At 36.6% G+C, this 22,068-nt stretch overlaps 1 protein-coding gene across 1 annotated transcript in view; it reads left to right on the top strand.

Moving 5' to 3' along the window:
* Nucleotides 1-22,068, top strand: part of ca16b (carbonic anhydrase XVI b) — a 211,098-nt gene that overhangs the window by 101,249 nt on the left and 87,781 nt on the right. Inside the window, exons 3-4 of the mRNA XM_021477262.3 lie at nt 13,073-13,252; nt 18,766-18,914. Coding sequence (XP_021332937.1) covers nt 13,073-13,252; nt 18,766-18,914 — 329 coding nt within the window. The remainder of the gene's footprint in view (nt 1-13,072; nt 13,253-18,765; nt 18,915-22,068) is intronic.

Here is a 22,068-nt window from a genome sequence, read left to right as displayed (position 1 = left end):
TTATTTATTGAGTTTTTGCATTTATTGGTTGTCTTATTAATTGTGCCCACCCCCTAGTCCGCTTTAGTTAATTGTTTCTTTGCCTGTTTACACCCGGTTCTGTTTGCCCTTTATGGTCAGTAGTTTTCCTAGTTACCCCTGAGAAATCTGTGTGTGCGCAGGTTTGGTTTTGTTATTCTTTAGCTTGTTTTTGTTTGCCATGTTTTTTCACCATGTCATCATTCCTGATTTACTGCACTTCACAATAAACCCACTGGACTGCATTTGGATCTCCATTTCATCATTTCCCATCGCAGATGTAACAGAGATAAGACCATATGACAGCTTCTGTATTAAATATTAAAATGATATAAAAAGCTTTAAACATTGAAAGCGCTCTTTCAAATTATTTGCTCATGTCTATTTAAAATATATATATATATATATATATATATATATATATATATATATATATATATATATATATATATATATATACTTAGTGTTAGTCAAACTATGACTTGGATTATATTATAGTTCTATATGCACAACAATATTTTATGACATGATTGGGGATGCTTTTATACTTGGCATCCTAAACTTTTTTTAAAATTTGTTCCAAAGAGGGTGGAGCTCCTGTATACAAAGAGGGTGTAGCTCCTCCCCTTTAAAAAAAAAAACAGCCAATAGTGTTTGTTTTCTCACCGCTCTGCCAGTGAGAGTGGTTGAGTTCAAGCACATCAAATGTGAATGTCTTGAAGGAGGCGGGCATGTCAGATAGTAGAGAACATTTGATTGGTCACGATATGATGAGAAACTGAAGTATGCGGTGACATGAATAAAACGATTATGTGAAAATGACAAACTGCAAGCTTTACATGTTTATACAGTATCAGTTTTATATCTTCTAAACATGAATTTTGTCACTGCTTTGGTGCACACTAGCTCATAGATATCCTAAAATATAAACAATACTGAGACTGATATCTTAAAAGCTTTATTTTAATTTCATGGGACCTTTAAAATGCTTTGTTAAAACTTGCGTGAGTTGTAAAATTACCTAAAAATGATTAGTAATCCATTATATTACTGTATTACAGCAAAGAGTAATATACTACTGTAGTCACAATACTCTTGTAAGGTGTTACCCCCAACACTGACAATGAGTAAATGTTGGCAGCATCCTTATTATGGGTGAAATATCCTTGTAAATCCCATTCATGATGTTGTCAGATCTCCTCTGACATTTTTCCCAGTTTATGAAGAGGAGTTGATAGTTTCGTCTTTGTGTTGGTGAAAAGGTATTGCATTTCAGAGAGCAAGACTCGAGAAGACACTACAAAACTGTCAGCTATCACCTTCCATCAACACATCTCTCAGTGCGATGCGATGAAAGCTGTTGCATCTCGCAACTCGTGAGCCACGTTGTCGGAGGTGACCAGTCATGAGTGATGTACAGCTGAAATCAAAATGATTATCTCTCCTCTTCCTTTTTCAAATATTTTCCAAATGATTTTTAACAGGGCAATAATTTTTTCACTGTATTTCCTATAATATTCTTTCTTCTGGAGAAAGTCTTATTTGTGTTATTTCAGCTAGAATAAAAGCCGTTTTACATTTTTTAAAACCATGTTACGGTCAATTTAATTTGCCCTCTTAAGCAATAATATTTTGAAAAATATTGGAAACCAGTAACCATTGACTTCAATAAAAAAATGTTTATCCTACTCCACATTTTTGGAAAAGATATTTTGAAAAATGTTTGATACCAATAACCATTGACTTCAATCGTGTCTGTTTATCCTACTTCACACAAAATGTGAAATGTTTTGAAAAGTCGCGAGTGATGGACAGATCAAATTAAAGTATTTTCCCTTCTCCTTGTTCAAATATTTCTCAAATGATTTTTAACAGAGCAACACATTTTTTCACAGTATTTTCAATAATATTTTTTCTTCTGGAGAAAGTATTATTTGTTTAGCTGGAATAAAAGCTTTTTTAGTTTATATGTATAAAGAAATAGGTTCAATACAATTAGCCCCCTTAAGCAATAGTATTTAGAAAATACTACACACAACAGAACATATTTAGAAATGAAGATTTTCTGAAAAATGTTAAAAACTGGTAACCATTGATTTCCATAGTATTTCTTTATCCTACTCCACACAAAAGAACAAATATTGAAAAATGTTGGACTCTAGTAACCATTGACTTCCATAGTATTTCTTTATTCTACTTCACATGGAAGAAGATCATTTGAAAAGAAGATATTTTGAAAAATGTTAGAAACCGGTAACTATTGACTTCCATAGTATGTGTTTATCCTCCACATAAAAGAAAATATTTTGAAAAGAAGATATTGTGGAAAATGTTAGGAACCAGTAACCATTGTCATCCCTAGTATTTTATTATCCTAATCCACATGAAATAAGATATTTTGAAAAAAAGATATTTTGAAACATGTTGGAAGCCAGTAACCATTGACTTCCATAATATTTCTTTATGCAACTCCATATGAAAGAAGATATTTTGAAAAGAAGATATTTTGAAAAATGTTGGAAGACGATAACCATTGACTGTCATAGTATTTATTTATCCTACTCCACACAAAAGAAGGTATTGATGCACCTGAACCATGTTGTGGGAGGCTGAATGATGTACAGCTGAAGTCAAAATTATCTCTCCCTTTTTTTTTTTAAATATTTTTCAAATGATGTATAACAAAGCAAGGAATTTTTCACAGTATTTCCTATAATAGTTTTCTCTTCTAGAGAAAGTCTTATGTGTTGAAAAAAAGCAGTTTTCATTTTTTTTTTAAATCATTTAAAGGTCAATATTATTAGGTCTCTTAAGAATGCATTAAAAAATATACATGGGGCTAATAATTCTAACATCAACTGTATGTGGTTCTTGAGTACAAACAAAGTGTTAAAGCGAGGGAGACGCTGAAAGACTTTTAAAAGAGAGAGTGACCCACAGATCGGCCTGGCAGGGTGGATGTAGTGTCACTGTCACAATTGAAGACAGCGACAGAGCCAATTGTTTAGTCTGTGACACGGAGAGATTAAATGGTTCAATGAAGATTTGTGGACTGTCAGTTAGACGGCCTGTAGGAAATACCATAGCCTGATAGCTTTGGATGAGAAAAAGCTGTGTTTTTTTTTCACAAAGGAACCCGGATGACTAATTAATTAGTAGATCAGAGCGGGAAGGGAATTTGTCTGGGCTTTGCGCAGGTGTTTTTAAATCTATTTGAGAGAAGACGGTGACCCCGCATTGCTTTGGGGGGGCTTATGTCAAAGCGGGCTGAATCTGGAGAAGAGATTGAGTATTCCAGGTGAAGTGTCTTTGTGTGGATATCCGAGCCCTGCTGGGACAGAAACCGACAGCTGGTTCGGGCGCACGGTGCCAGCACTTAACAAATCAGAATAGAGAAGTCTGCTCCGAGGAGAAATCAATGGGGAGGTGGAAAGGGGTAATCCAGCATCCATCTAAGAATCATATTAGCACCAAGACTCCATGACTGGCTGGAAGAAAAAAAAAGCAAGTGGCTGACTGTGATCTGAGCTGCCAGCCTGAAAGCGTAGACGCGGAACCCTGAGGAGACACAATCAAAGCCAGGATAACCCTCAGGATGTGTTTAATTGGCCTGTGACTATGGAGAGAGAAAAAAATTGTCAGATTGTAGCGTCAATTCATCATCTTGGACTTGGACGGCAGTGTTGTCTGAATGCAAAAAAAAAAAAATCACAGCTGAGATACCAGTTGCTTTGGCGTAGCTGGAAAATTGATGTCAATTAGCAGAGCTCCGAGGAGATTTCCTCACCGTTGAGGCGGGCCAAGAACTTTGGAGTGACCTACTTGTCCCCTCATTAATTGGCTAAGAGGAGTAACCTTTCCTTTAAAGAGGAGAACCGTGACTTCGTCTGTCCCAGTGGAGAGTGATCTGACCTTAATCTGTCAGATGGAAAAGAGAGCTCCCCCATTCTCTCCTGTGGACTCAGTGTTCCTGTTCTAGAGACCTAGGTGTTGGGTTGAAATTGGTCAGGGCCCTCAGTTTTCAGTGCTTGATTGCTTGCACCAATATTGGGTTTTATATCAGGTCAGTGTGGTATTATTCTATGACTCCTACTGCTGGTTATCTTGATACTACAGTACTTGGTGACAGTACATTTCCTTTATGAGTGAAGCAGGAGGTATGCTCACATTCATTCATTCATTTTTCTTTGGCTTGGTCCCTTTATTCATCAGGGGTCACCACAGCGGAATGAACCGCCAACTTATCCAGAGTATGTTTTACACAGCAAATGCGCTTCCAGCTGCAACCCAGTACTGGGAAACATCCATACGCACTAATTCACAAACATACACTGCCAATTTAGTTTATTCAGTTTACCTATACCGCACATCTTTGGGCTTGTGGGGCAAACCGAAGCACCCAGAGGAAACCCACACAAACATGGGGAGAACATGCAAACTCCACACAGAAATGCCAACTGACCTGGGACTCGAACCAGCGACCTTGTTGCTATGAGGCGACATGTCTGCTAAAATGGACACCTTTTTAATGGAATTATTAATGGATGAATCCAAACATGATGTATGAATGCCAAACAAAGTTACAGAGGTGTAATTTACACAAATTGGCCAGTTTATTGGGTACACTTTGCTAGTCTCGGATTGGGCAACACAATCTCAAGGTAAATTCATAGGTTTTTGATTTAGTGGTCAATTTGTACAATCTTATTTGAACATTTCAGTGTCATTTGATCATCACCCAATCAGGGGTAGGTTTGGGAGGCACACCTGCATTTAAAAATCATATATTTTCATACAGCCTCACAGCAAGAAGGTCGCTGGTTCGAGTCCCAGTTGGCATTTCTGCCAGTGTTCTCCCCGTGTACATGTGGGCTTCATCTGGATGTTCCGGTTTCCCCTGCAGTCTAAAGACATGCATGAATGGGTGAATTGGGTAAACAAAATTGGAAGTGGTGTGTGTGTGTGTGTGTGTGTGTGTGTGTGTGTGTGTGTGTGTGTGTGTGTGTGTGTGTGTGTGTGTGTGTGTGTGTGTGTGTGTGTGTGTGTGAGTGTATTGGTGTTTCCCAGTACTGGGTTGTGGCTGGAAGGGCATCCGCTGTGTAAAACATATTGTGGAATAGTTAGCGGCTCATTCCGCTGTGGTGACCCCTGATAAATAAAGGACTAAGCTGAGGAAAAATTAATGAATTAATGGATGTTTTCAAACAAATTGAATGGTATAAATCTGTATTTCTGAGAATAAGTCAAATGGTTACATTTCATTGTGAGTTCGGGCTGGGTTGGAGCCTCTTTCAACTTCAGAACTTTAATGAATCATGGCATTGACTCAACAATGTGCTGGAAACTCTGCTCAGTTTTAGATGAACTGTGCTTTGCAACATGGGGCGTTATCCTACTGTGGTCATAAAGGATAGTTCTCAGGTTGTCTGTGGTGATAAAACAATGCTCACTTGGTACTAAGGGGATCAAAGTGTTCCTAAAAACATGATTACAAGCCAGCACACTAAACCACTGACAGATTTCTTCTTAAAGGGATCTTTCACCCCAAAGCTAATTTACTCACCCATGAGTTGTTCCAAAAAGTCTCTTTAATCTATTAAACACACACAAAAAAGTTATTTTGAAGAGTGCTGGTTGATGGTACCTATTGACTTCTATAGTATTTCTTGTTCCTACTATGGAAATCAATGGGTACCATCAGTAGTCTTCAAATTAACTTTAAAAGAAGAAAGAAACTCAATAAGGTTTAAAACCAGACAAGGGAGAGTAAATGATGAGGTCATTTTTATTTGGGGGTATTTTGGCGCTTTAAAGTCTATGTCAAATCAAAATTCACAATGTTTATTTTTGTTTATTGGTTGGTTTGTTTAGAGTGGAGATCCTTCTCTTTTGAGATCAGTTTGATTGCTTCAGTCAAATTATTCTTAACCCTGCCACTTTTACCACTTTTGTGCCACTTTTAACCACTTTTACTATTAATTTGTGGGATTAGTGAGGGAATCTTGCACAAAAAGTTAGCTGGAAGTACATCAATATACTCAAATAAGAGTCTCAGCATCTTCCCCTTCAGGCAGACTTTAAAGGGCACCTATTTTACCACTTTTACAAGATGTAAGATAAGCCTTTAGTGTTTTCAGAATGTGTCTGAAGTTTCAGCTCAAAATACCTGTCAGATTATTTATTATAGCCTCCAGAATCCATTTTGCTACATTGTAACTGTTGCTGTGGCTTTAAATACAAATGAGTTGCCTCTCCCTGCCCACAGCTCCCACGTGCATGTCTGCTTCTGCTGTGTTACGTCAGATAAACTCAGTCCTCGTCTCAGACTCATCAGACTAGTCCATTGTCTTCTGGATAGGGGGGAAATGTGTTTATACTTATCTTTATTTATCTATTTATTCATGTTTATATGTTTATATCTTTATACGTTGATATAATTTAGTTTACTTTGATTAATTGTGACTGTTTGGGGTCTAGTGTGTTTTAAATAATGAACTTGAGAACATGAACCAATGTTTCTACCTTTTAATTAGTGCATGTTGGTTTATGTTAAGGGGGTGGGGCTTCGCCTTTGAAGGGCAGCCCCAAACACCAATTTGATGTTAGTTAACCTGGCGAGTGAGCGAGCTACTGTGGTGCCGTAAGCAATTTGTGATCGTGTCTGTGTATATAAGTGTGGTTGTACATATATATTTTGTTTACTGTTCATTTGTACTTTTATTTTGGGTTATTTTGCTGGGTTTTTGGGTTATTTTGGTTTTCACTCTTGTACGCTGTAAATAAACCATCACTTTGCACGTTATGTCAGCGAGTAGTGGCATAATTTTTTTTGAGGTTTTCTCATTATTACCATACTTTGAGAACCCACTACAAGCCTTCCTGGTTCGTCAACCTCACAGACACCATGCGGCTGTGATGATTATACAATTACATTGCGATTTAACTGTCTTTATTACAAACATGCTCCATTTTAAACTTATAAAACTAAAAATGGCAGTTTCTTTGCAAAAACAAAAATGTTTTGTGGACATGTGTATATATGTAATAATAGAAACATGGTGCCGTCACTGAATTATTCACTTAAGTTAATTCACAAGAAGGAATGCCACTGCTTCTGTGTATCATCATCTTAGAATTATAAGGGTCTATCTGACATTATTGTCAAAGTTAAGTTATTGACATATTTTTATTAAATGACAAGTTATTTACATTATGGGATGTATATTCATAAGTTGTTTAGATTTTAAGACTTTTTATTTTAAAAAACAAATGTTACACACAGACTGTTTGCTATGGAATGCAAAAACTTTGAAGCTCAATATCTCAAAATCATAGCAGATGGAGCCTTATAATTCCAAGGTGACAGACGGAATTGCTGGTGATACATAGCAATGAAAAAATGCATTAATCACAGCATATATTTGTGTCTAAAATGTACTCGGTATGACCTATTTGGTTATTTTGGTGTAGCTCTTAGAAAAATGACTTGAGCAGCTTCTGTTGTGGACACAAGGCTTCAGCTTGTTCGGTTGGTGTAAAAACAGTTTTCTGCCCTCTGCTGTGCACCAACGACCCACACATGTCAAACTCTGTCAAACAGACACATGTCCACGGCGAAACCCTAGTGTGAAAACGTCCTCACAATATCATTGGGATGTCATACAGTATATCGACAGCGAAAATAAGCGCGGCTGAGCTCAGCTGGGAGTCGACAGACTTTTAGAGAAGAAGATTAGAGACAACATCATTCTTGACACCACGATCAGACTCTCAAGCCGGAGGGCAAATCTGATGTGCTGGTGTTTCTTTGAACCTGTGGCATAAAATACTTTACTTATATTCAAAAATTGCTTCAAACGCATGCCTATTTTTTGAATATGCATTTCATTTATCTTCATGGATTAGCACAGGGCAGTGTGTACGTGAGATAGCGTTGTGATGGCAACCAGACACCTTTTTTCGACCAATCCCGTAAGGGCTTTTCTCATCTCCTCAGACTTTCCACTATCTAGACTATAGCAAGAATCTCAGCGTGAGCAGGGCTGCTGATGAAATTATAGTGGTTAGTTAAATTTCATACCTTCTTGTGACTAAGAGTATTCAGGTTGCCATAGCAAACTGTTTAATGTGACTCTGAAAAGGCAGGTGCTGAAATTGGAGTGATTAGCTTCAGGCACTCAATAAGTGCTTCAGAAATTATAATAACATATTGCCGTGTGCATTTTGTCCTTGTCAGAACTTTAAAACACACACACACACACACATGCAAAGTTTTCACAGCTTGCAGAGTTCCCACACATTATGGAATTTCTGGAATTTTAAGGGATTTTAAAAAGTTTATTGCAAAGATTGAAAGTCAGGCAATTTGATATTGTATTTGTCCAATACATGAACAGATGTTTCTACCTTTTAATTAGTGCATGTTGGTTTATGTTAAAGGGGCGGGGCTTTGCCTTTGAAGGGGAGCCCCAAATGCCAATTTGATGTCAGTTAACCTGGCGGGCATGCCGTATGTTCTAGCTTACAGGATTTTTGGTGCAAAATATTTAATGTTTTTTCTGAAATCACAGGGCAAACTATTGAACCAGATGAATTTTTAATTGTGTTTGGGGTTTCAAAGCACGAGCTTGGATTGTCCAAGTCTCAGCAACAAATAATTTCTTATGGCCTTTTGACAGCTAAAAAACTTATTCTGACATTCTGGAAAAGTAAACTTCCTCCCTCTTTCAAATTATGGCTCAGTGAACTGACAAACACACTCCATTTAGAAAGAATACGGTACCATTTACAGAATAAAAAGCCAAATTTTTTTTAAAATATGGGAACCTTTCATAAGGTACTTGGAAGGGAGAAATGGAACAGTTGTTTGATGGGGATATTGTCAAATCATATGGCAGCTCTCACTTTCAGTAATCTTTCCTACGGGTGTGCACTACAGACGGAAACTGACGGGTGGGGGGGTATTATAGGGTATTATTTTCGTTTGCATACTGTGATCTATTTGTTTGAGTTCGTATATATTTTGTTCTTCTTTTCCTTCTGTAATTATAACTAAGTTTGTTTGTTTTTCCTTGTTTTTTTTTTCTCTGTCAATTCAGATAATGGTTTACATATTCATAGGTAGACTCTGTAAATTGTGTTAATAGACCAAGGGGAAAATTGTATGTACTTGTGTATGTCTGTGTGTGTGTATGTGTATATATACATATAGACATGTAGTTGTAATATAACCACTTGTACCTAATAATTATAGAAGGAAATATTTTGTTTTAATTTCTTTTAATTTATTTTATTTTATTTTTTGCATAAGTAAAATGTGGAAGATCTTTTTTTATATATATTTGCAAACATTCTGTAATTGTACATATTCTTCCAATAAAAAAAAAAAAAAAAAAAAAAAAACCTGGCGGGCGAGCGAGCTACTGTGGTGCAGTAAGCGATTTGTGATCGTGTCTGTGTATATTAGTATGGTTGTACATGTATCTTTTGTTTGCTGTTTTTGAAATTGCGTTTGTCCAAGGCATTTTAAAATTTACTTCACATTTATCATAATGTTTTTTCTCCTATACCTTGTTTTTCATTGTGTTGTTCAGGATATTTTGTACTGCCATTTATTTATTTTTTCCAGTCTGTGGGTGTTTTTTTTTCTTTCTTTTTTTTGTCGGCTCAGTGCTCAACCAGTCCCTTTTGGATTTTGTGAGAAAATAAATTACATTTATTACAGCCTAAAAGGGCTGTAGCGACTTTTCTCTATACTTCCAGCCTTTCTTGTGATGTTTTGCAGTGAAAATATACACAGATTTACAGTTAGTTCTTAGTTATTAATTAGTTATCACAACCCCAAATCAAAAGTAAAATAAAAAGAAAAGTAGCGATTTCTAAATTTATTTTGACCTGTGTTTCATAGCAAATGTGACATTATTTAATGTGTTCCTCATGATTTCTGTTGTTTGTTTTTTTGTATTCCTATGGTTCTTGCAACACAAACTTAAAAAAAAATTGGAACCGTAAAGCATTTGTCACTTTGTAATGTTTCTTTTTCACAACACTTAAAAGATGTTGAAAGACTGAAAACACCAATTGATGAAGTGTTTCAGGTGAAATTTTTTCCCATTGTTCCTGCAAACAGGTCTTAAGATGGGCAACAGTACAGAGGCTTTGTTATGGTAGTCATTCTGCATAGTCAAAGTGTATCGTTAAATTCTTTTTTAATTTTCAAAGCATTTTCCCAAAATATATGGCTGAATAAGATTTATTACCAAATATCATTCCATTTGCTGAAACACAGAGAAAGCTTTGGCCAAATTAAGACTCTAAATCACCCCAGAGTAGAAGTCTTATTCAGTGATCACAATATTCTGGAGGGACTGTTCAAAACAACAGTTTTTCTATTCATTATAGGTCATGGAAATTGAGCTTTTTAGTCAGGGAAAAAGTCTGGGAGTTTGATATTTGGCTTAGAGTGGGAACCCGGGGCTTGCTAAAGGGCAAAGTCTTTGTTTTTACTGCTCTTAAGAATCACTTTGCAGACATATAGCTGTTTACCGCAACCCACTGCATGTCACAGATTATTATTCATATACTGTGTGGGAGACTTAATTCGATTCGCAAAGCATTAACCATTAGGAGGCAATTTACATACAGCACTTTGACATGGACTCTGATACGTCTGCCACCACTGGTAATGAAACCATTCATCAGTTTAGCGCTGCATGTTTACTGAACATGTGTGCTCATATTTCTCTGTCCTAGGCCAACACAGATGGCTGATGGGGATCAAATGATACATCACCAGAAGAGAGATTTATGTGCATAAAAAGTTTGCATCGCGTTGGTGTTTGGGCTAATTCAGATTTTCATCGCAAATGTGTACTTTTCCATCAACCGGTAGAGAGGGTGAGATGAGCCAATGTTTAGGCAACAAAGGAATTCAATTCTGTCCTGGCGTGTGACATGATGCACTCCATCTAAAACAATTTTATGCTGCATTTTGCAAATTTATTTTAAATCATCACGCATGCTGTTTTTTGATTGAAAGGCCACATGCTCACTGAGAGATTACATGATTTTTTTTTTCATTCGCCACGCCACATGACATTTTAAAATGAACAAGTATAGGAAAATTTGATTATATTGGTTAGAAATGCTCTGAAAACATCATAATTTTATTTAATAAAAAAAAGCTCACTGTTATATTTTTAAATGCACGTATGTGGGGCTGATCTATAATCAAAACCTCAATTAATTGAACACTACCTCTATTTTGCTTATTGAAGAGTTTATTTATTTACTTAATATGCCATAGTTCATTCTGTTATCGTTTGTACTGTAAACATAGTAATAAAAATGGGACATCATTTATTTGTAATTAAAAATCATGTTTATATTCTTTGTCATATTAAAATAATTGAAGGAAACAAACTAATTATTGTTATTTGATGAATACTTCAAACTGAAAGCAAGGCATGAAATGAAGACTTCTTGTGAAAAAAGTTCACATTTTCACGTTTTAATCTAAGCAAGCTTCATTAAAAAAATAGAAAATAACATTATTTAATAAATGCATGTGAAAAGTGGGAAATAACCTGCATATATTGCAAGCAAAATTACACTTTTGATGAAAATAAAAGGAAAAAAAGAGCTCTATACATCAGTGTGTGATACCTGGAAACTAGAAAAAATTTGTGAGTGAGTAATGCTTGACACATTTAGGGTGATTAAAATCTATAAAATGACTAATATTACTAATACTGTGTAATAATCTCCTACTGACAGAGATGGCAAAAGTACACACATCCTTTTACTTAAGTAGAAGTTCAGATACTCATGTTTAAAAGACTCTGGTCTTACTGACTACACTTTTGTACTTAAGTAAAAGTAAAAAAAAAGTACAGCTTTAAAAATGTACAAAAGTAAAAAAGTAAAAAGTACCCGTTTCAACCACAGTCCCAAAGACATGCGGTATTCACCTTATTCTCCGCCGACTAGCAGGCGCTGCCATTTGAATCTTTTTGGTTTGAGACTTTTGAGATAATAAATCCTCCAAACTGGCAGTGTACAAGTGTGTGTGTGAATGTGAGTGTGTATGGGTTTTTCCTTGTACTGGGTTGCATATGGATGGCAATCCGCTGTGTAAAACATGTGCTAATTAAGTTGGCGGCTCATTCTGCTGTGGCGACCCTAGATTAATAAAGGGATTAAGCCGAAGAGGAAATGAATGAATGTAATGTTAAACCCTGAAAATTCTAAAATAAAAACTAATTGCAATGTAACATGAAATCACAACCAATTTGCTCATGCTTATTGAGCAAGGTCATACACAACACACGAAAAAGTGAAATTATATCAAGTAATTTTAGCATTCCAAAGTCAAATTCATGCATCCAACAGCAAATTTGTGGCTAGTGGAAATGGCGAGTGGCTAAAAAACTACTAGCCATTAGGTGATCAAAAAAGTTAACGTCAAGCCCTGTATGTGTGTGTGTGTGTGTGTGTGTGTGTGTGTGTGTGTGTGTGTGTGTGTGTGTGTATATATATATATATATATATATATATATATATATGGGTAGCATGATCGCTTCACAGCAAGAAAGTCTCTGGTTCGAGCCTCATATGCTGAATAAGTTGGCTGTTCATACCGCTGTGGCCACCCCTGATTTATAATGGTACTAAGCCGAAAAGAAAATGAATGAATGAATATTTAAATGTCATTCTGTGTTGATGTGTTGATGTCTATGTGTGTATGTTCTGTATGTATCCTGAGCTTGGCGAATATAGCTTATTCTGTTTCAGATTCAGATTTTAAAGGGTTTGTATTAACAGGAAAAAAAAATACAATAAAAAAATTGAAATTGCATAGGTAAAAGCTAATAATTTTAGTTTTTTTAATCACAATTAATCGCCAAACCCTACATGGATGTCTCCCAGTTTAAATAAATGCAAACTGATCATGTGATCTTGACTGCTTCTGAAGTTGCTTTCAAGCATCTGTCAACATAAATACATTTAATGCAAATGTAAAGTTTCTTATTAATTTTTCCATATTCGTTCACAGGCACCTACGGACCTCGGAGATGGGCCTCGGCTTATCCAGAATGTGGGGAGAGGAATCAGTCTCCAGTGGACATCCTAGATCCAGAAACCCAAGTCTCTCAGGAGTGCCAGGAGCTCACGTTGGATGGCTTCGAAACCAAGTCCTCCAACAGGACCACTATGAAGAACACAGGCAAAACAGGTTCACCAGAGAACGAAAATCTCTTTTAACAATACCCGTCTGCTCTGAACTTAGCCATCATTGCACTCGTAGCTTAAGGCCATGTAAATGTTTAAAACATTCCCAAATAATTGCATATGAGAAACGCACAGGGTTTGCAGGCGTTCCGTCATGACAGACCATTGCATCAGCTCTGCGGGAGTTTTGAGAGTCAAAGCCCAAGCAAGTAAATCGTTCTCGCTGTCCGCAAAATCTAACACCGCCTTCACTAAGTTCCTATTAGCTCCATTTGGATACTGTTGTAATTTCTGCAAATCTGTTGCCAATGAAAATTTAGTCAAATCTGTTCTATTTCGAAATTATTACAATTATTATATATAGACATTCAATTTATTGCTGTGATTGCAGAATTTTCAGCATCATTACTTCAGCGTCAAATGACAATCCTTCAGAATTCATTGGATTTTAGATCTCAAAAGACATTTCCTATCAGGACATTTCTTAAAAAGTACTTGAATTTCAGACATAAGGATTCAAGGTCTGGAAATTACTTCAAAACAAACGCGTCTTTGAAAGTGCTTTAATTAAATTTGGAGCCAATTTGTTTATGGTGTTATTAATTTAAAACTACTAAAATAAAATCTTGTACAGGAACTATGACAAAAATGTATATTTAATCAATTTTTCTGTAACCATGTTTGAATATTACCAGTTCTTTGAAGTTCTTTTAAAACAACTTAAATTCTGGAAAATGACACATTGAACACATCATCATCATTATTCTGATATTGTAATGCCAATATTAAACTTATGTCATGGTGCTACATATGCTGCGGGTGTGAATGACAAAGGTGCTTGATTTGAAATTAGTAATGATTTAAGTCCTTGTAATGTAATGTAATGGGTATTCATATAACCTATTTATTGTGTATGGCCACAATCATGGGGCTTCACTATAATGGGGGGGGGATCCACACCCCCATCAGTGTGCAGCATCCACTTAGATGATGTGACGGCAGCCACAGGACAACAGTGCCAGTGTGCTCACCACACACTAGCTATTGTGTGGAGTGGAGAGACAGTGATAGATGGGGATGATTGGGAGGCCATGATCGTAAGGGCCGATTAAGGGACTTTGGGCTGGACACCCAGGTCTTTACAAGAGGTGCCATGGGATTTTTAATGACCACAGAGAGTCAGAACGTCAATTTAATGTCTCTTCCGAAAGACAACGCCCACTGACAGTATAGTGTCCCCTTCACTTTTACTGGGACATTAGGACTCACACAGACCGCCGGTTGAGCACCCCCTGCTGGTCTCCCATCCAGGTTCTGATGAAACCATGATAGGTTTATTTGATTCTTTGAAAAAATCAATGTTCAAAAGACCAGCATTTAAGTCATAGACACACATTCACACAAGCAGAGAAGTATGCTAGGCAAAGAAACCAGTATACAGTAGGCTACAGCAGTGGTTTCAACCATGGCTGCGTCCGAAGCCGCCTACTACTCAGTAGGTACTGCATTTGTATTAAAACGTAATACTTGGCCGTTAGTATGAATGTGAAAAGTATGAAGGGAATTGGGATGTACTACATCCACCATTTTGTCATGGTCACGTGCCCTACCTGCGTCAGTTGCATTGCTTTACCTCCATTCATGAATTCTCTCGCGAGTCATCATGTATCGATAGCGCAGCGTGCATGGGATGCGGGCTTCAGAATCTTGCCGGAAGAAGTAGGTCATCCGGTTACTTCTCACATACTGATTTTCAAATTCTATGAATTCGGACATACTACTTGGCTCACATACTGATTTTAGCGTACTATATAGTATGGAAGTATGCAGAAGGACGCAGCCCATCCCTGTTTATATTACACACTGTTTGTTTGTTTATCACAAAGTGCTCTGTGCTGCTAGTGACGTCATTCTGGATTTTGGCTTTCGCTTGTATGGTGACTCTGAATCGTCAAAGTACCTCTCAAATTATTATGGATGCAGAAAACCGAAAAACTGACAGATGAAAGTTTAAGAGGCAGTGTGTAAGTAGGATTGGTACAACGTGAGGTATTATTTGTTTTCTGATTCAGTATGCAATTAGCGTAGCCTTAAAGTTTTTAACTGAAGTACAGTATAATTACCATTTAGTAATTCATAATTTAGCAACCATTTAGTAACAGCCCAAGACCGGTTACTCACTGAAGCTAAGCAGGATAGGAATATATTTAATGAGTGACCACATTGGAAAACTAGGTTGCTGTTTGTAGTGTTGTTAGGGAGGCCAATAGGGGGTGCACAACCTCCTGTCTGTGTCCAAATGCCCCAGTATGGTGAAGGGGACACTATACTGTCAGTGAGCGCCGTCTTTTGAATGAGACTTTAATTCGAGGTCCCAACTCTTTGTCTTTATCAAAAATCCCATGGCACTTCTCGTAAAGAGCAGGGGTATAACCCCGGTGTCCCCCCCATTGGCTCTTATTCATCATGGCCTCCCAATCATGCCATCCACCGAATTGGCTCTATCACTGTCTCTCCACTCCACCGATAACTGGTGTGTGGTGAGCGCACTGGCGCCGTTGACCTGTGGCTGCCATTGCATCGTCCAAGTGGATTCTGCACACTGCACACCCAATAATTACAGGTTAATGCTAAGTTGATCATGAAACCCATATACATATAATTTCTTGTCTGAGAATACATTTTGATTTATTATTTGATAGTTTAAACATTTGGTTTGTCATTTGTGTAGTTGTTTTGAGAGTTTGATTTATTATTTGATCTTTGCAGGCATTTGAATGTTCATTTTTTAATTTTGTTGGGAAAAACTTCCATAAAAATCAACCATTTTTGAAACTATTAAAGGATGGCTGGTACTACAGTACACTCTGCCTATTCAAATGTTGCTTTATGATGGTTGTAATTAGGAGTGATTTTGAGAATGGCACACTCCATAGCGTTATATTTACTCCTGAGGAGGATTTTGGAAACACTCCCCAGGACCATCAACACGTTGTGGCATAATTACCATAGACGCTTTTTCTGCTGTTTACAGAGCAGCGCATTAGATCCTTTTAAAACCCCAGCATCACGAGCGTCTCCTGAGTACCATGAGTCTTTAGCCCAGTGTGTGTGCATACAGCGATGCGTGTGTATTCACCAAAGATCCCGACTCTCCACAAATATTCCTCATATCCTCCTGAATCAGTTTGTTTGTTCTCTCTCCAACGCTTAAGTTTACTTACGGATTAAAGATAGAGAACTCCGCACGAGAGCTTTTGTGATGCGACTTGTCCTTCAGTGGTTTATAGTTGATTACACCCAGCAAAGGAAGGAAAAATGGCCTTGGCCTTGGCATTTATATAAAGTTTATGGCAGAGCTATGAATGTTTTGATTACTTTTGACATGGTGTAATGTGATTAAGATTTGCATGACATGAAAACCAATGAAAGTAGTCATATAATAGTAGTTTGAAGTAAAAACTTTTAGAATGAATTTAGTTTGTAATAATTATGCAACCCAAGCTCATTCTGAAAACGTAGTCCCGTGGACGTTTCTGGAGACTGCGAAATACGTCCCAGGAGGTACGTATGGCTGCATTTAATTTTTTTTAAGCGAACACTACGGGGCGGTGTGACGCCGTTCCCTTTCGCGTTTGCCGGCTGACCGCTTACCTCCGTGTGGAGGGCTTTCTCGCCGCAATCAGTTTGTCCGGTCAGCTCATCATGTGTGTCGGCAGACTTCAGATGCAGACAGGAGGAGTTGACAAAGGCGTCCGGGTTCGAGTCCAGGGAAGAGCGGTTCCAGAAATCAGGTAAGACAAAAACAGAATCCAAAAAATAAAGAGAACGAGTTCATAACAGGGTACGAACGTGGTAAAATCCGAAAAAGTGGTAAAAAAAAAAAAGCAGACGAGGGCTTTTCTTTTTCTAGGCGGCTTTTCTAAATTGTTGCTCGGGTTTAGGGAAGTGAGCGGGCGGGCGGGCGGGTCAATCGGTAAAACTGGTTGGGTTCAGGGAAGGAGGAGGGTGCGTCAGGCGATTGGCCGGTCGCGCAGTTAATCATTCGGTCAGTCAGACAGCGGCCTCTGGTGGGTTGACGTGAGAACAGCGCGGGCGCGAACGGCACTCACCAGAGACGTTCGAGATACGAAAAAGCGCACACATCGGCCTCTCGCGGATTCACGAAAACAAAAACTGCATAAATACGTACCTCCCGGGATGTATTTCGAGGTCTCCAGAAACGTCCACAGGACAACGTGTTCAGAATGAGCCTGGGTTGTAATTATAATAATAACCTTTTAATGAGGGTTAGTTCATGCAAAACTTCAATCGATATTCAATCATACAACTGACACCGGATAGACTAAAAGGCAAAATTTTGGAGGTTTAAGTATTAATATTGATCTGTCAAAATAAAGACGTATATAAAATATACAAATATTAATGGGGAACATTGAAAGATATTTGAAAAATAATAAATAATGTATTAGTAAATCTATAAGACCCATACAGTTAATTTTTGGTTTGAATCTGTGTACTGTTACCCCCCCTGTTAGTTAATGTTTTAATATATTAACAGAAGAGTTCAAAAATGCATTAGGCGGCTAGTGTTTGACTTTATATATCTTCACTTAGTCCAGTTAAATGGATTCAGATCTCCAGGATGTTTGAAAACATCATTGGTTTTGTCCAGGTCCATTAATTGGCCACTGCAAACCAAGCATATGAAGTAGTTATCCAGTCTCTGTAGAGTCCGCACAGCAGAGGAAATGAAAGATATTTCAATTTGTTTACCAATTCAGGCTTCTGAGAGTCAAGAGGTCGACTCTTAATGCAGTATAATGTGACGCTCTGTGCCAGGAGGGCCTATGGAGCTCATTTTGATGTGTTCGCTCTGGCCTACAGAGTGCAGACTCAGTTTCTCGTGCATCATTATTTGTTTTAAAGGTCCTTTGTCAACATAAAAAAGACTAAATTCCCTTTGAGCATTTTACAGTCTGAAGAAGAGCGGATATATACAGGATATACAGTTGAAGTCAGAATTATTAGCCCTGCTGAGATATTAGCCCACCTATATATATTCCCCAATTTCTGTTTAACACATTTCTAAACATAATACTTGTATTAATTCATCTCTAATAGCTGATTTATTTTATCATTGTATAATAATGGTTTGTTCTGTAGACAATCAAAAAAAATATTGCTCAAGGGGGCTAATAAAATTGACCTTAAATTGGTCTAAAAAATTTAAAACTGCCTTTATTCTAGCCGAAATAAAACAAACAAGACTTTCTCCAGAAGCAAAAATATTATAGGAAATACTGTGAAAAAATGTCTTGCGCTGTTAAACATCATTTAGGCAATATTTGACAAAAACAAAAAATAACTGGAGGGCTAATAATTTTTAATTCAACTGTACATATACTTGGCAGTCTTAGTTTTGCACACTACGGCTCATTGCATTCAAAATAAAAGCTCTATTTATTTTTATGAGTATTTAACTCCCTCCTCTTATCTTCCTTTATTTCATTTCAGTTTCTATTGTTCTGAAGAATGATTACTTTGTGAGAGGGGCAGGCCTTCCCGGACGCTTCAAGGCAGAAAAGGTGGAGTTTCACTGGGGCAGCACCAATGGTTCGGCTGGTTCTGAGCACAGCATCAATGGAAAGAAGTTTCCGGTAGAAGTAAGTCACATATCTTATAATGCAGTGGGTTTATGAACGACAGATAAATGGATAGTTCACCCTAAAATTAAAATGCTGTCATCATTTTCTTAACCTTTAATTGTTTATCTTTCTTCAAAAAACTGGAAACCACTATATGTTTTTTTTCTACTGTGGAAGTCAAGGGTTTTATGTTTTCAGCCTTCTTCAAAATATCTTCTTTTGAGTTCTACAGAAAAACTAATAAATGTTTGAAACAAGTAAAGGTTAAGTAAAAGATGGCAGAATTTTATTTTTTGGGTGAGGTATCCTTCAAGTTCAGATTTCACATTTTAGAAAATAGTTTCAATTTTCCTTGGTTATTTACATTTTTTTTTACATTCATTTGTGTGGATTTGACCTTAAAAAGCATTGAAATAATAAAAAATAGAACCATGTTATGGCCCCTTTTAATGTTAGAAGTATTAACTGCACTCCAAACCCGACTTCACTTCTACTTTCCATCTTCTGCGCAAGTTTCAGAGTACATTAGTGCCAGCAGTGTGGCTCAGAAGCCTGAATAAAAGCTCAAATCTGTCATCAACAAAGAAAAAGTGTTTGTGCTCAGTCCCAGAAAGTCTAAAGAAATCCATTGTTTCTTTAAAAACACACACACAGTCCTGGTGAATAGGCCCTTAACCACTCACTTTCACTTCTGAAAAAGAAATCTTAGTCGAAATGGATTTGAGACCAGGAGGATAACATTATGAAATGAGCTTCTTCAGTAAAGTTCAAGGATTCCACCTTGACTTGAGTAGGTTGGAAACGGTGCACTAATCTGCACTAATTGAAGAACCTCTCAATGAAACTGGGATCGATAAGTTTTATTGACTTGGTGGTGCGGTCGCTACATTTCGCCGAAAAGCAAGGATATTTAGGATTCTTCTCGCCTCAGGGTGATGTTCAGCTTTTTAAAACTATTTGAGATTTGGCCTTTTTTAAAATAGTTCCTCTTGGTCTACCAAAGTTGGCTGAAATACTCTATTTTTTGCAGTATTGTTTTAGTTACTGTGGTGATTATACCAGTACTAGTAGACCTGCAATAATAAGTGATTAAGATTACACTTACAGTTGAAGCCAGAATTATTAGCCCCCCTGTTTAGTTTTTTCCCCCAATTTCTGACAAAAAACAGAGAGATTTTTTTTCAACACATTTATAATAGTTTTAATAACTCATTTCTAATTACTGATTTATTTTATCTTTGCCATGATGACAGTAAATAATATTTGACTAGATATTTTCCTAGACACTTCTATACAGCTTAAAGTGATATTTAAAGGCTTAACTAGGTTAATTAGGTTAACTAGGCAGGTTAGGGTAATTATTGTATAACGATGGTTTGTTCTGTAGACTATCGAAAAATATATAGCTAATAAAAGGGGCTAATAATATTGACCTTAAAATGGTTTTAAAACATTAAAAACTGTTTTTATTCTAGCCAAAATAAAGCAAATAAGACTTTCTCCAGAATAAAAAATGTTATAGGAAATACGTGAACATGTCCCTGCTCTGCTAAACATCATTTGGGAAATATTTAAAAAAGAAAAAAAATTCCAAGGAGGGCTAATAATTTTGATTTTAACTATTTGATCTTGAAGTATATAAAGTAATGCCAGTATTGATTCCTAAATGTTCTATAGTTATTTCAACAATTTTTTTTAAAGTTAATTAAAAGTAAATAAAATATTTGTTGTATTTACTTTATTTTAATGATTTTATTTTATTTTATTTTATTTTATTTTATTTTATTTTATTTTATTTTATTTTATTTTATTTTATTTTATTTTATTTTATTTTATTTTGATTTGCTGTGCTCCAGTGTACATAGTATCAAGCTTAAAGTAGACTTCCCATTGCCATTTTTGAATTTTTTTCTTTTAAATTTTTTTAACTCAAACTTTTTTAAATAATCTTTTAATTATATTTAAATCACTTTAATTTTTTGTTGATTTTATTTCTTGTCCACATTAGGTGATTATTTTTTGATAATGTTAACCCTTTTGTATATAAAGCATTTATGAAATGTGCTTTTTCAATAAGCTTGCCTTGCCGTTTTTTTTTTTAAATAAACAAATAAACAAACAAATAAATACATAAAAATTATCTGTCAAAATTAGTCTCCAAAATTCGGGGGGCCCCGAGGGGAAGATAAGGGGACGAAGTGTGTTAGTCTGAATATCACAGCTGAGAACCGGGTTAGTAACTGTACTGTGGTGTTAAAAACTGTACAATGGACCGGGTTTGGGGCTGCCATTGCGATCGGATCCTGTACCTAAGTTGGTGACCCAGGGGAGTTACAAAATGTACCAAAAAGCTAAGAACCAGGGGCGTGGTGAAATTGCAGGGTTTTTTGGAGAAAAAACTAAACGGGAGGGTGGTGGGAGATTAGTCTGAAATACGGGAGACTCCCGGGAAAAATGGTAGTGTTGGCAGCTATAAAATTCAATTCAATTAAATTAATCTTTAATTATAATAATTTAATTAAATGTGAGAAAAAAATTGTTAAGCTCCATGGCAAGTCTCAGTTAAAGGTGGTGAAAAGCTCTACTTTTTTAATAAAGTTACTTTAATTTGCCAGCCTTACTTGTTTTCAACAAGCTTCCGATGCTAAAAAAGCAGCTCTTTTTTTGCAGATATTATTTAGCTCTTGATTGTTCAACACCCTTGAAAAGCCCTGCATGCACATTCAAGAACAAGAGCTACACCAGACCAAGTTACCTGCAAGAAAAGAAACACTGTATACGCTGCATTCATTTCTAATTTCCGAGACAAAGGTGCATGGCCGGAGAACTCACCCTGGATGCACTACTGCATCCAACTTCACCATCGTTACACAAGCACTTATACAAACATGAACAAGTGCAGTGCATTCTGTTTGCTCTGCCGCTTTGGTTATGTCTGATTCTGATTCATTAACTAAAGGTGTTTGTGCTGTCCATTAGCTTCGGTCACCATAAACTCTTGGAAGAAGCTAATTGGCTAATGAGGTTTCGTGATAAATGAGGAATATATTTCCCCCTGTGAAGACACAATAAATGGACGCCATTAAAGACTACAGGCCTGAAGGAGACTGATTGGTTTTCATTAAAGACTTTAACTTTCTTTTTTCTTCTCTTTATTAGTGGATTAATTCAT

This window comes from Danio rerio, chromosome 6 (genome assembly GCF_049306965.1).
Source record: "Danio rerio strain Tuebingen ecotype United States chromosome 6, GRCz12tu, whole genome shotgun sequence".
Taxonomy (NCBI): domain Eukaryota; kingdom Metazoa; phylum Chordata; class Actinopteri; order Cypriniformes; family Danionidae; genus Danio; species Danio rerio.
The sequence above is the reverse complement of the archived record's forward strand: the minus strand, read 5'-3'. Positions and strand labels throughout refer to the sequence as shown.